The sequence below is a fragment of the Ictalurus punctatus genome, chromosome 14 (genome assembly GCF_001660625.3).
Source record: "Ictalurus punctatus breed USDA103 chromosome 14, Coco_2.0, whole genome shotgun sequence".
Taxonomy (NCBI): domain Eukaryota; kingdom Metazoa; phylum Chordata; class Actinopteri; order Siluriformes; family Ictaluridae; genus Ictalurus; species Ictalurus punctatus.
Window position 1 is genome coordinate 1,368,815 of NC_030429.2, and position 13,262 is coordinate 1,382,076.

The following is a 13,262-nucleotide window of genomic DNA, read 5'->3' on the forward strand; positions in this document are numbered from 1 at the left end:
TTGCAACTATCATCTGTATATCCCAGGAACTTTACTGACATTTTATGAAACTCACATTTCTCTAGCTTTACATACAGATGATTGACTAAGGACTTTATGATGACTTGGCAGACATAATATGCATGTTCTACTTCTGAGAATGAGAAAATCAGAATAGCATCAATGTAGACTATTATGAAATGATTGAGGTCCTCTCATTTACAAAGGTCTGCAAGGGGCATTTACAGACGATAAGACATTATATGTCATGAATTCCCCCAGAACATGGTGCTTTTCCCTTTCCGATGTCCCTTTCCAGCCACTGCTCTAATTCTGACAAACATTCAGTGAGCACTTTATTAGGAACATGATACTAATACTGGGTAGGGCCTTCTTTTGCTCTCAAAGCTCTTCTTGGCATGGATTCCACAAAATGTTGGAAATGTTCCTTTGAGATTCTGGTGCATGTTGACATGAATTCATCATATAATTACTGCAGATTTGTCAGGTAGACTTTCATGCTGCGAATTTCCCGTTCTACCACATCCCAAATGTGTTCCATTGGTTTCAGATCCGGTGACTGGAAAGGCCACTGAAGAACATTGAACTCGTTGGCATAGTCATGAAACCAGTTCGAGACGACTTTTGCTTTGTGACATGGTGTATTATTGTGCTGGAAGTAACCATTAGAAGATGGTAAATTGTGGCCATGAAGGGGTGCACATGGTCAGCAACAATACTCAAAAGGTTGTGGCCTTCAAGCGATGATTGAGTGATATTAACAGGCCAAAAAAAATGGCAAGAAAATATTCCCCAGACCATTACACCAGCTTGGACTGTTGACAAACAGCAGTCATGCTCCATTGAGTTATGCTGTTGGTGCCAAATTCTGACACTACCATCTGTGTGCCTCAGCAGAAATTGAGATTCATTAGACCAGTCTACATTTTTTCCAGTCTTCAACTGTCCAGTTTTGGTGAGCCTGTGCCCACTGAAGCCTCAGATTTCTGTTATTGGCTGACAGATAGCACACCTTGAGGTTTGACATGTTGTGCATTCTGAGATGCTTTTCTGTTCACCACAATTGTACAGAGTGCTTATCTGAATTCCTGTAGCCTTTCTGTCAGCTTGAACCAGTCTGGCCATTTTCCGTTGCTCTCTCTCATCAACAAGGCGTTTCTGTCCACAGAACTGCATTCGCTGAATGATTTTTTATTATTATTGCACAATTCTGAGTAAACTCTAGAGACTCTTGTGCATGAAAATCCCCGGAGATCAGCAGTTATAGAAATACTCAATACTCACTAACAATCATGCCACGGTCAAAATCACTGAGATCACTTCTTTCCCCCATTCTGACGATTGATGTAAACATTACCTGCAGCTGCTGACCCATGCCTGAATGTTTTTTCGCATTGCACTGCTGCCACATGATTAGATAATTGCATGAATGAGTAGGTGTACAGTGTTTTCCTAATAAAGTGTTCCATGAATATATGTCTTTATTTTCAGTTCCTGGTACTGTGTCCGCCCCTGTGTTGATGGTGTGGGTGTGCTGGGATATTCATATCTGATGATGTTTAAAGAGTTCTCTAGCCTCCTGAGAGGAGAATTTACACTAACCTTAGGGAGGAAATATTTTGGGGTCGCTATCCTGTTCAAGGCTGGCACTAAAGCTTCTCCAGCCCTCCATGAGGCCTCTGTCAAGGATGGTCCTCTGCCCCTGCCTCCTCTGAGAACATTGCTCCACTTCTATGGTTCTGCTGAGGATGTCGCTCCAAAGACCAAAACACAGAGAAGGCAAACCACAGTCCAAAGGGCAAATCCAAAGAGTTAATGTTAAATCAAGACAATAATCTTGGAATATGGCTAGGAAAACACAAGAATAAGGCTCAGAATTTCCATTTTCTGTACCACTTATCCTACACAGGGTTGCGGGGAGCCTGAAGCCTATCCCAGGGGACTTGGGGCACGAGGTGGTGTACACCCTGTATGAGGTGCCAACCCGTCACAGGGCACAACTGCACACACTATGGACAATTTGAAAATACCAATCAGCCTATAATGCGTGTTTTTGAGATGGGGAGGAAACCAGTGTGCCTGGATGAGGCCCCTGGGGAGAACAATAAGGCTCCATGTGTACAGGGTGGAGTTGGGAATTGAACCCCCAACCCTAGAGGTGCAAGGAAAATGCACGAACCACTGAGCCACTGTGCCCCCATGCTCAGAACTTATGAAAAATGTAGCGAGACCTGGTGTATATGTGTGAACAGTAATGTTATGCTGATTTAATAATTTCACATTTTTGCAGTCCCTTTGACACCCCCATCAGAGTAGTCCTACAGTCCTTCATTTCCTTAATTCCAGATTTCTAATGGTTGTAGTTTCCAGTTATGTGTTAGATGAGCAGGGTTGGGAGGGTTACTTTAAAAATGTATTCCATTACAGTTACTCACTGGTGAATGGAAGCTCCACTCACCAGTGGTGGAGCCCATTTGGCGGAGGTTCGGCCAAGTGGAATTGGATGTGTTTGCCTCCGAGGAGACAACACGCTGCCCGCTGAGGTTTGCACTCACTCGTCCTGCACCACTGGGGCTGGGCGCCATGGTGCACATGTGGCCGAGGTCACATCTGTACACTTTTCACCCAATTGCTCTGCTCCCACAAGTTCTAGCGAGACTTCGCCAGGAACATCTACATCTGCTGCTAGTAGCACTTTATTGGCCAGCTCAAATATGGTTCTCAGAGATAATATTCCTGCTAGACGGCACTCCTTGGGACATTTCCATCCGCAGGGATCTACTGTCTCAAGCTGGCGGGCTGATTTATCACCCTCGGCCGGAACTATGGAAACTGTGGGGCTTGCCCCCTGAGGGACACAAGCTCATAGAGTCTGGTCTCACAACTGAGGTTGTAGGGACCATGTTATATGCTAGAGCACCATCTATGAGGAAATTGTATGCACTCAAGTGGCGACTTTTTATCTCATGGTCTGAGGAACGTCAGCTAGAACAGAACCAGTAAACTTACAAGGATGTTTCTCAGCAGGGTTGGCTCCTTCTAGAGTCAGGGTCTACCTGACCACCATTTCAGCCAGCCACGCCCCTATTGATGGCGCTTCTGTGGGACGACATCGTCTAACATCGAGGTTTATGCGTGGTGTCAGGTGGCTGAGGCCCATCTGCAGACTGTGCATACATTCCTGGGACCTTTCTGTGGTCCTGGAAGGTCTGTCAAGTGCCCCATTTAAGCCCTTAGAGTCAGACTCAGAGAAGCTTTTGCTGGCGCTGACATCTCTCACGCAAGTGGGAGATCTACAAGCTTTCCCTGTTGCCCCTTCCTGCCTTGACTTTGCCCCTGCATTAGCCAAGGCCTTCCCATATCCTAGGCTGGATTATATTCCTAAAGTGACTACGTCTGCTGCCTAGCCAATAGTTTTGCAGTCTTTTTGCCCTCCATTCCTCACACTGGAACAAGAGAAATTGCACCTACTGTGTCCAGTAAGGGCTCTCTGTACTTACGTCCACTGCTCTGGCCAGCGGCGTAAGTCGGAGTAGCTGCTGGTTGGCTTTGGCGGTGACAGCAGAGGTGATGCTGTGTTGAAACAGCACATCTCTAATTAGATAGTGGAAGCAATCTCTATCGCTTATGAGGTGCGCTGTCTTGGTACGCCTCTGGGCATAAGGGCTCATTCCTCTAGGGAGGTCGCCTCCTTGAAGGCTTTGTCCAAAGGGCACACTTACAGGATGTGTGTGCTGTAGCGGGGTGGTCTACGCCACACACATTCATTCGATTTTACAGCCTGGATATTCCACCCCAGGCTCGAGTGTCTTGCGGTGACCCTTGGGCTCGGATCTTTAACAGGCCATGCCCTCGGTATGACGGAGTGGATTTTCTCGTTCCCACAGTGTGAAGCTCACGTAACGTTCAATTACCTTTGAAAGGGAACGTCTGGGTTAAGCATGTATCCCTGTTCACTGAGAAGGAAACGAGACGTTGTGTAACTTTGTCATAATGGGGCATGCCTGTAAATTGCGTCTTCGCCTCAGATAATAAGGCTGACAGTGCGGTTCACAGGTGCCATTTTTATATCACACTTAATTGTCACGTCAGTGGATCACGGCAGGTCAATAAATAGGCATGATGTTACACGAGATTATGTTACACGAGCTTCAGATACCGGTCATGCGTGAGGGCACTTCCCACAGCGTGAAGCTCACGCAACATCTCATTCCCTTCTGGGAACAGCGTTACATGCGTAACCCAGATCTTTTTATTTACATTTTACCCATTGTCCCGATTTTTTGGAATTGGGGTTGTATAATCAAGCAGCTGTATATATTGTGTTATGTCAAAGATACATTTCTTTGCTTTTAATTTAAAAAAAATTGTAATCCAGGTAGTATTTTTATTTATTTATTTATTTTTTACATTTTTTAGATTACTTTTACTTTAGATCTGATTACTTAGTTTTTTGTATCCTGATTACACGACGCCGTTACATGTACAGTATTCTGTTACTCCCCAAGCCTGTAGATGAGTAATGAGATGAGTAATGACCAGCATAACTTAAACAGCTGTGCTTGCAGGAAATTCCTTTTCTGGCCAAGAAAGCTGAGATTCACCAAAAATCATGTTTATGCTATTTTACTTGCAGCACCTATGTAAACCTTGATGGGAAGACTCTGGTGAATACTCCTTTAATTTAATATCTCTGGCACACTGTGTGTGTATAGGTTTGTGTGTAAGAGAGAAGGATTTCTTGTATTTGTGTTAAGATACATTATGGATTCACTTTCTGTAATGAATGTGTGTGATATGTTTTCTTAAGTGTGTGTGTGTGTGTGTGTGTGTGTGTGTGTGTGTGTGTGTGTGTGTGTGTGTTTCTATGTGTTTCTTTGTATGTGCGTGTCCATTTCTCTGTCTTCCCAAGGGTAGGAGACACAGTTCAGGAATGTTTTGCTTTTCAGATGAGAGAGAAGGAAAGGTCACGCCATTCCTTCAGCCTCCAGACCCCTACATTCCACCAGAGACCACTGTCTGAGCTCCTTCTCTCTCCCACACACATATACACATACATTATCACTGACATTCTCCCTGTACGGGTGATTTCTCTCTTTACCAAATCAGTCTCTCTCTCTCTCTCTCTCTCTCTCTCTCTCTCTCTCTCTCTCTCTCTCTCTCTCTTTCTCTCTGTGTGTGTGTGTGTGTACATGTTTATGTGTTCGTCTGGTCATGTGTAAGTAAAACCATGTGTATCTCAGGCCGGTCAACACTGCGCCCAGCTCCTTGGATAAACATTCTTTGTTTGGCCAGGCCACTGCTCTCGCATCTGCTTGGCTCCCTAATCACTCCAATCACTCCCACAAGGCCACGTTACACTCTCTTTCAGACTGTGTGAGAGTAGATTAATCTACCTACACTATTTGCTTTGGCAACAATGGAATTTATAACAGTCATGCCAATAAAGCACTGTTGAACTGAACTGAACTGAGAGTGTGTTGGCCTGCACATGGGACCCATCTCACTCACACTCCCTCCCTTGTGCTATGAAGAGCAAAGATGCTACTGTAGAAGGCTGGGTTTGTTTTTTTAAAAGAAGATTTTATGATTGATTAAATGGTTACTAGGTAGTTAGTAGTTGGTGTTTACTAAACTTTATATGCAACCCCAATTCCAAAAAAGTTGGGACACTGTAAAATAAATAAAAAACAGAATGCAACGATTTGCAAATCTCATAAACCCACATAATATTCACAACAGAACATAGAAAACATTTCAAATGTTTAAACTGAGTAAAAAACCATTTTAAGAAAAAAAAGAAGGTAATTTTGAATTTGATGGCCGCAACACGTCTCAAAAAAGTTGGCAACAGCTCAGTAAGATGATTGGGTATAAAAAGAGTATCTTAGAGAGGCAGAGACTCTCAGAAGTAAAGATGGGCAGAGGTTCACCAATCTGTGAAAAACTGCATCTACAATTTATGGAACAATCTCAGAATAATGGTCCTCAACGTAAAATTGTGAAGACTATAAATATCTCATCATCTACAGGACATAATACCATCAAAGGATTCTGAAAATCTGGAGTAATCTCTGTGAGAAAGGGACAAGGATGAAAATCTATATCGCATGCCGGTGATTTTCAGGACGTCAGGCGGCACTGAATTAAAATCAGGCATGATTCTGTAATGGAAATCACTGCATGGGCTCAGAAACACCTCCAGAACTCATTGTCTGTGAACACAGTTCACCGTGCCATCCACAAATGCTGGTTAAAGCTCTATCGTGCAAAGAAGAAGCCATACGTGAACATGATCCAGAATCGCCGCCGTCTTCTCTGGGCCAAAGCTCATTTAAAATGGACTGAGGCGAAGTGGAAAACTGTTCTGTGGTCAGACGAATCCAAATTTGAAATTCTTTTTGAAAACCATGGACGCCGCGTTCTCTAAACTAAAGAGGACTGAAGAGGAGAGGGACCGTCTGGATTTTTATCAGCGCAAAAGCCTGCATCTCTGATGGTATGGGGGTGCATTAGTGCCTATGGAATGGGCAGCTTGCACATCTGGAAAGGCACCATGTTGAAAGGTGTATATACAGGTTTTAGAGAAACATCTGCTTCCTTCCAGATTCCATCCCATCTTTACTTCTGAGAGACTCTGCCTCTCTAAGATCCTCTTTTTATACCCAATCATGTTACTGACCTGTTCCCAATTAACCTAATTTGTTGCAAAATGTTCCTCCAGCTGTTTCTTCTTAGTAACACTTACTTTCCCCACCTTTCATTGCCCCCATCCCAGTGTTGCGGCCATCAAATTAAAAATGACCTTATTTTTTCCCCTTAAAATGGTACATTTCCTCAGTTTCAACATTTGACAGGTTTTCTATGTTCTACTCTGAATAACATATTACACATATCATGCATATTTCCATTTTACACAGCGTCCCAACTTTTTTGGAATTAGGGTTGTATAATGTGTGTGTGTGTGTGTGTGTGTGTGTGTGTGCGTGTGTTGGGGGTGTACGGGTCAGGAGGCCAAATTCCTCCGTAAAGATAGAACAAGGTGACAGTTGCTGTGTCGGGATATTTGACTCATCCCCATTAGGAAAAGTGTTTTTTGACAAAATAAGTAAATAAAATACGATTTAAATCTTAAGAGAAAACACATTTCGTGTTGGTTGCGGAGGTTAAGATTAGGTGTTAGGTATAATATTACTTAACCCTTAAGTTACATGTCAATGGAAGTAGAGTGGGCGAGTGTGTTAATATTACTAATATAACTCTGACTCAGTTGTGTATTAGTCTTTTAGAAGAACGTTGATATTAATCAACAGGAAATGAATGGCAGGAAATAGACCCCCCACACACACACAGACACAGACACACGCACACACACTTTCAGGAAACTAATCTCATCTAATCTTATAGTAGTTGCATTAGTTAGACATAAGGGTTAACTGTAAAAACTCCTCCTGGATGATTATTTGCTAGGGTTTTGTGACTAGCGTACTCCTAGCTAGATGTGATTTAATACTTCGATGCCAGCTACACACTGGCGTTAAGAGAAATGACCCCGTAGACTTAGATAATGCAGGCACTGTAGTATGACGTGTGAGTGTGTTGTGTGTGTATTTACTGCTTAGATAGAGAAGTATGAATGAATGAAGTATTCTGAATGAATGAGCAACAGAGAGAGAGAGAGAGAGAAAAAATTTAGCGTGTGTGTGTGTGTGTGTGTGTGTGTGCGTGAGCGAATATAACCCAAAGTTCTCTTTACAATCTTATCATTGCTCTAAATCTTCCGGCTAATTATAGAAGCCATTTAGTTCAAGTAAGACATTTAAGTTAAATCAGCCACTTGCTCTCGTTTGCTCGGTTATTGACTGCACTTCTAGATTTTTTCGCACAGTAGAAACACACTGTTATGTTGTAATAGCTAATATAAATCATCTTCAACAACAACAACAACAACACACACACACACACAGACAGACGGACATACACGCTGTGATTATCTGTTGAGGGAATTTTTTAATATAATTATACGAGTGCCTCGTGGCCTCATAGGTAGTGTTCGGGTAAGCGATACTCATCAGTAAACTTGGCGATTGTTGTTTGGTACAGAGCTTAAAGTTCCGTCTTTAACACAACACATAAAAAGAGACTCGTAGCACAGATCCAAACCAAAAACACGCCCAGCTAAAGTGCGACAGATGGCAGATGGACGCAAATGAAATATTACCTCTAGCTACACACTACTGGTGTGCGTGTGCAGCTGATTTGCATTTGGTAACGCCCACAAAACTCCATACAAATGCGAAGCTTACAGCGTTAAAATGACGATAAAACAGCAACGAAAGACTTGGAAGATATTTTGACTCACGACTATGCCAATAAAATATCTTCCAAGTCTTTCTTTGCTGTTTCTTTGCATGCTTTCTTTCACTGACCATTCATTTGGACCTGATCATTGTAAAATGGCTCCGAGCTTGTACACTGTAGTAGCCATCACTGAGAATAGCACCATGTGGACAATGTCTGATTGTTCAGTCAGAACAGTAATTAGACATGGATTTTACACTGAAACACAGCCAGAGATTCTATTGCACTGACTCAGGTTCTGATTGCACACTGCATTTAGCCACATTTAATTTATTTACCATTAGCATCTTGAAGATGTATCACTTGGTGGTCTGCGTGACGACGTCACATCTAATGAGCACCGAGTTCCTATTCATTAGACCCGATTAGCTGTGAAAGTCAGAGCTCCTGAAGTGCGACTGTTAGACTTTTAAAGTGGCCTGGACGAATGAAAAGCTTCATGGACAGATCTCGACAGTGTTTTGTTAGTAGTAAATCCAGACATCTTTCTGTGTGTTGCAGAACCATGAGAAGGAGACGGCGTTGCACTGTGCGGCTCAGTACGGCCACTCGGAGGTGGTGTGCGTGCTGCTGCAGGAGCTTACGGACCCGAGTATGAGAAACCGGCGTGGTGAGACACCGCTGGACCTGGCGGCACTCTACGGGCGGCTGCAGGTGGTGCGCATGCTGCTGAACGCTCACCCCAACCTCATGAGCCTCAACACACGCCAGCACACGCCTCTGCACCTCGCCGCCCGCAATGGACATCACACCACCGTGCAGGTGCTGCTGGAGGCTGGCATGGACGTCAACACAGAGGTGTGTGTGTCGCTCTGTGCACAAATGAGCAGATCTGTAGACGGTTCGAAGGGATGAGGTATTTTTATTCATTTTCATGGGTTCTAGGTCTGTGGGAGTGGTTGCCAGAGCCTCTTATTGCACTTACGACTTTATATCGTTCCATTGTTTTTTCTGTTTTATTTGCCCCCACAATTTGGTCACTAGAGCAGCGCAACACACCTGGAGGAAAGAGCTATCTGCACTCTTCTGCATCCATGAGCTCACAGACACACACGATTGGCTAGTGATTGACAGGACAGCGCATACACCTTCCCTCCCACCCAGGGATCATGGCCAGTTTTACCCTCTAGACCAGTGGTTCTCAACCTTTTGTGAGCTCTGGAACCCTAGAATATTTCGAACAATCCACAAGGACCCCCTCAACTCCACAACAATTATATAAACAATTTTATAATTTAAGATCGAATCAAAACATTTCAAGAGTTTATCCTTTTACATTTTCTTGTTGTTGGGGTGACGTTTAATTCGACTCTCTGAATGATCTTTTGTTTATTTTATCTGCCAATGCGACACGTGAACTTGTCTACCGCTCGTAGGTTTTTTTTTTTTGTTTTTTTGTTTTTTTTGTTGCAAATTATCATTTCATTTGCAAATAAATTTAAAGTAAATCCATCAATGAACGATTGTCAGCTCAGCTAACGTGATATTTGTGAATGCACGTGAATAACCAAATTGGTTCATTTTAAAACAAATCTTAAATTGTTCTTACATTTGATGGACGTTTGATATATTAGAATATTTTGATAGATTTAACAAAAAAAACAAACAATATATATATATAATATTTAAACATTTTAAAAACTTTCCCACAGACCCCCTGCAATTACGCCATGGACCACTAGGGGCCTGCGGAACCCCTGTTGAGAAACACTGCTCTAGATCTCCCATGTCTGATTGAGTGAATGTAAATGTGTGAATGAAAAGAGTGTATCAGAAAGAGAGAGAGTGAGAGAGAGAGAGAGAGAATGAAGCTGTGGAAGTAAGAGGAATAGAGGAAACGAGTGCATGAGAGTGATGGAGAGAGGGATGAGATTATTGCCCTGGGAGAGATGAATAATTGATCTGGCTCTGAGAGAGAACAGTCTGTTCCTCTGGCAGGGCCTCGGGCCGACACACACGTGGGTTTGTGTATGTTCTTACTATCGGTGCTATTTATCACCGTCTCACTATATTCATCAGCAGACTCTTTCACTTATGCATGTTTGGGTGTGTGTAGTTAATGTTCTCAGTAAGGGTCCATTACTTCTGTGTGAAAGCAGCTGTACGAACACACAGGAGTTTGAAACCAGGATTCTCCTCTCTCTCACTTTTTCTTTTTATTTTCATCTCTCCACTATCCCTCTTTCCTCTGACAGAAATGGCACGGGCTGGAAAAACAGGATGAGGATGTGAAACCGTACTTATACTGCTGTACATTCGATCTTCTGTTCAACTGGTCTCACATTTCTGAATTCAGTACAAACTCATAAGGTCAAGGTCAAGGTGGGGTCAGTGTTGCTACCTTTTATTATGACATTCAACGAACTCCAACCCTCGTCTGTTCAAATTTCTCACGAGATCAGGCTGATAATCCCGTTACAGTCCCAGTGCAAATTTGCCATTAGGAAATAATCCCACCTTTTCCTTGTAAATACAGATGAATGATGTCTATGGCGTGTTTGCTCTCCCTTGGATGCAAGTGAAGGTTGTTGGCTTTATTAAAAACCAATGTAGCACACAAACCAAAGGGCTAGGCAGCACAACCAAATGTCCAGGCAATTAGCACACCGGCATTATGGTGGAAAATCTCATCAACAGGTAGAAAACGTCTTGGATGACAAAGTCACAGACATAATGTGCGCTTAATTATTACTGACGGTTCCAGATGTGAATCCCACGGCGAAGGTATTTACTGGAAGATGATTGACTTGTCGGTGAACCACGACCTCTTCTCTAAAATAAAAAAACATCCTCAGCTGTTCCTTTGCGTGCATAAGTGACATTAATGTATTCGAACATCTGTATGCGTGCACAGAACAGGTGTATACAGGAGTTTATGCTCACTAATGAACTGGTATGCTCAAAAGGAAGAGGGCACTGGAGAGACAGCAGAAGAGGAAGACTCTTCAATTCCAGGAAGCTAGGTGTGAGTGACATCGTTTCTTTTCTCTGCTGACATTGCTAACTAATCATCATGGGAAGCAAGACAGGATGTGGTCCTCAGTGAGGGAGGGCCGTACTTCCTGTTTCGAAACGGGACGTGCTCAGAATTCATCCGAAGCTCCAGGATACAGCGTGCACTTCTGCTCGGCATCTCGGACAGTCTCTGAGCGTCGTCTGTGGACCAGCCGGCAGGAAGTTCACGCTACAGTACAGTAGGATTATTCCCAGCAGAACCGATGAGACTCTCAGGTCTGAGACTTTTAACTCGACCGAAGCCGCGTTCTCGGAGATAAAAGCATCCGTCTTCGGTCTTTTGTGTTCAGGGAGTGATCTGACGTATAGAGTCCGTGTGTGAGTGATTAATCTACTATAATTCTGGCAGCACAGTCCTGGTCTGATGCGGTGTTGGATTGCGTCCGATCCCGAGGCGTGTAGGGAGTGATTCTGTTCTGGGAGTGCCCGTGTGGGCAGTCGTCGTTTTCATGAAGGCCAATAGGACATGCGCTCAGTCAGGAAAAACTCAAGAGCCTTTTACACGACTCTTGCTGTGTCTTTTCATTCATCTTCATCTTTTCATTTTCATTGAGGCCAATCCTCTCTGTGTTTTATACACACCGTGTTCCCTGCCGTTCCTCGGTTTTATAATCTCGTAACTCCTGATGTGTACTGTATATTCACAATCATGTAATGCGTGATGAATCTCCAGGCAAGGCGAGTTTACTGTCGTTTCATTCACTCTGCTCATGATTACAGGATGTTGATGGCCATTGTTAGTTCACACGTATTTTCTACCCTTCATTTCGGTGTATGCTTGAGTTATAGAGTTGAGCGCTCTCTCTCTCTCTCTCTCTCTCTCTCTCTCTCTCTCTCTCTCTCTCGCTGGCAGACGGAGAAGGGCAGCGCGCTACATGAGGCTGCTCTGTATGGAAAGATGGATATAGTTCGGCTCCTCCTCGACTCAGGTAAGTCCTTCTTTTTCTTTTTTCAGATAAACTTTGATGAGTTCTTTCTTTTTTGTTCAACAGAGCAGGGTATCCTCTGACCTCAGTTCCATAGGATTATTTGTCTTGTGTGTGTGTGTGTGTGCATACGTGACCTTGCGGTTTCCCTCTCACAGCCATCTGTGGAATAGGAAGTATGAGATTCGGGAGCTTCCTGCATAGTGAATAAGCTTTTTTACATTTTTAATCTGGTATTCGAACTGATCGTACTCTGTAGGATGGAGACACGTCCTTCACATCCTATGGTGTTTGTGCAGGATTGTGAAGAGTATGTTTGAGCGTGTCGTCTCATTAGCATTGTGCGCTGCTTATTGACTCGTGTGACGAAGAATGAATCAGTATCCGGACGTTTACAGGAACCGGGACGTACTTAGAGCTGTAATTTTCGGTCCTGATGAGTACTGACGCTCGTGTTCTTTGTAACTTCCTTTCTGTGTAACGTTATTCGTCTTCCTTTCTGCTCCTTTTTTTCCTCGACCTTTCTCTCGCTCACTTTCTTAGGGATTGATGCCAACATTCGAGATTGCCATGGGAAAACTGCACTAGAGATACTAAGAGAACACCCATCCCAGAAATCACAACAAATCACTGCTCTCATACAAGGTTTTAAAAGTACACACACACACACACACACACACACAACGCTGATTTCCCCACAATATGCCTCTTTCATTAATCTTTTAGTAAAGTTGTATGTAAATGTTGATGAGTGAACATGTTCAGATCTCTAAAGGCATCTCCAAGGCTCTGTGTTTTTTATCTCCTCATCATCTCTGCCTTCTCCTCTTGGTTGCTCACCTTCTCTTTATCTAAAATGGTAAAGTAACCTCGAGTCAAGAAAGTAAATATGAGACCATGCATGTTATCTATCTATGTCCACTTGCTGGTGGTTTGGACATTTGGACAAAACTGCATTAG

The 13,262-nt window shown here is 43.3% G+C and overlaps 1 protein-coding gene across 8 annotated transcripts in view; it reads left to right on the forward strand.

The window, feature by feature from the left end:
- The window catches only part of anks1b (ankyrin repeat and sterile alpha motif domain containing 1B), a 187,462-nt gene that overhangs the window by 53,853 nt on the left and 120,347 nt on the right, over positions 1–13,262 (forward strand). For 5 of the 8 annotated variants that reach the window (XR_008397819.1, XM_047159872.2, XM_047159873.2 and 2 more), the window contains exons 4-6: positions 8,863–9,159; positions 12,230–12,305; positions 12,846–12,947. Coding sequence is in view for 7 of the 8 variants with exons in the window: in XM_047159872.2 (XP_047015828.1) it covers positions 8,863–9,159; positions 12,230–12,305; positions 12,846–12,947 (475 nt within the window). In the remaining variant the exon portion in view is untranslated. Of the gene's footprint in view, positions 1–8,862; positions 9,160–11,451; positions 11,695–12,229; positions 12,306–12,845; positions 12,948–13,262 lie in introns of those variants that run through there. The other 3 variants (XM_053685669.1, XM_017485107.3, XM_053685667.1) reach the window with 3 other exon arrangements.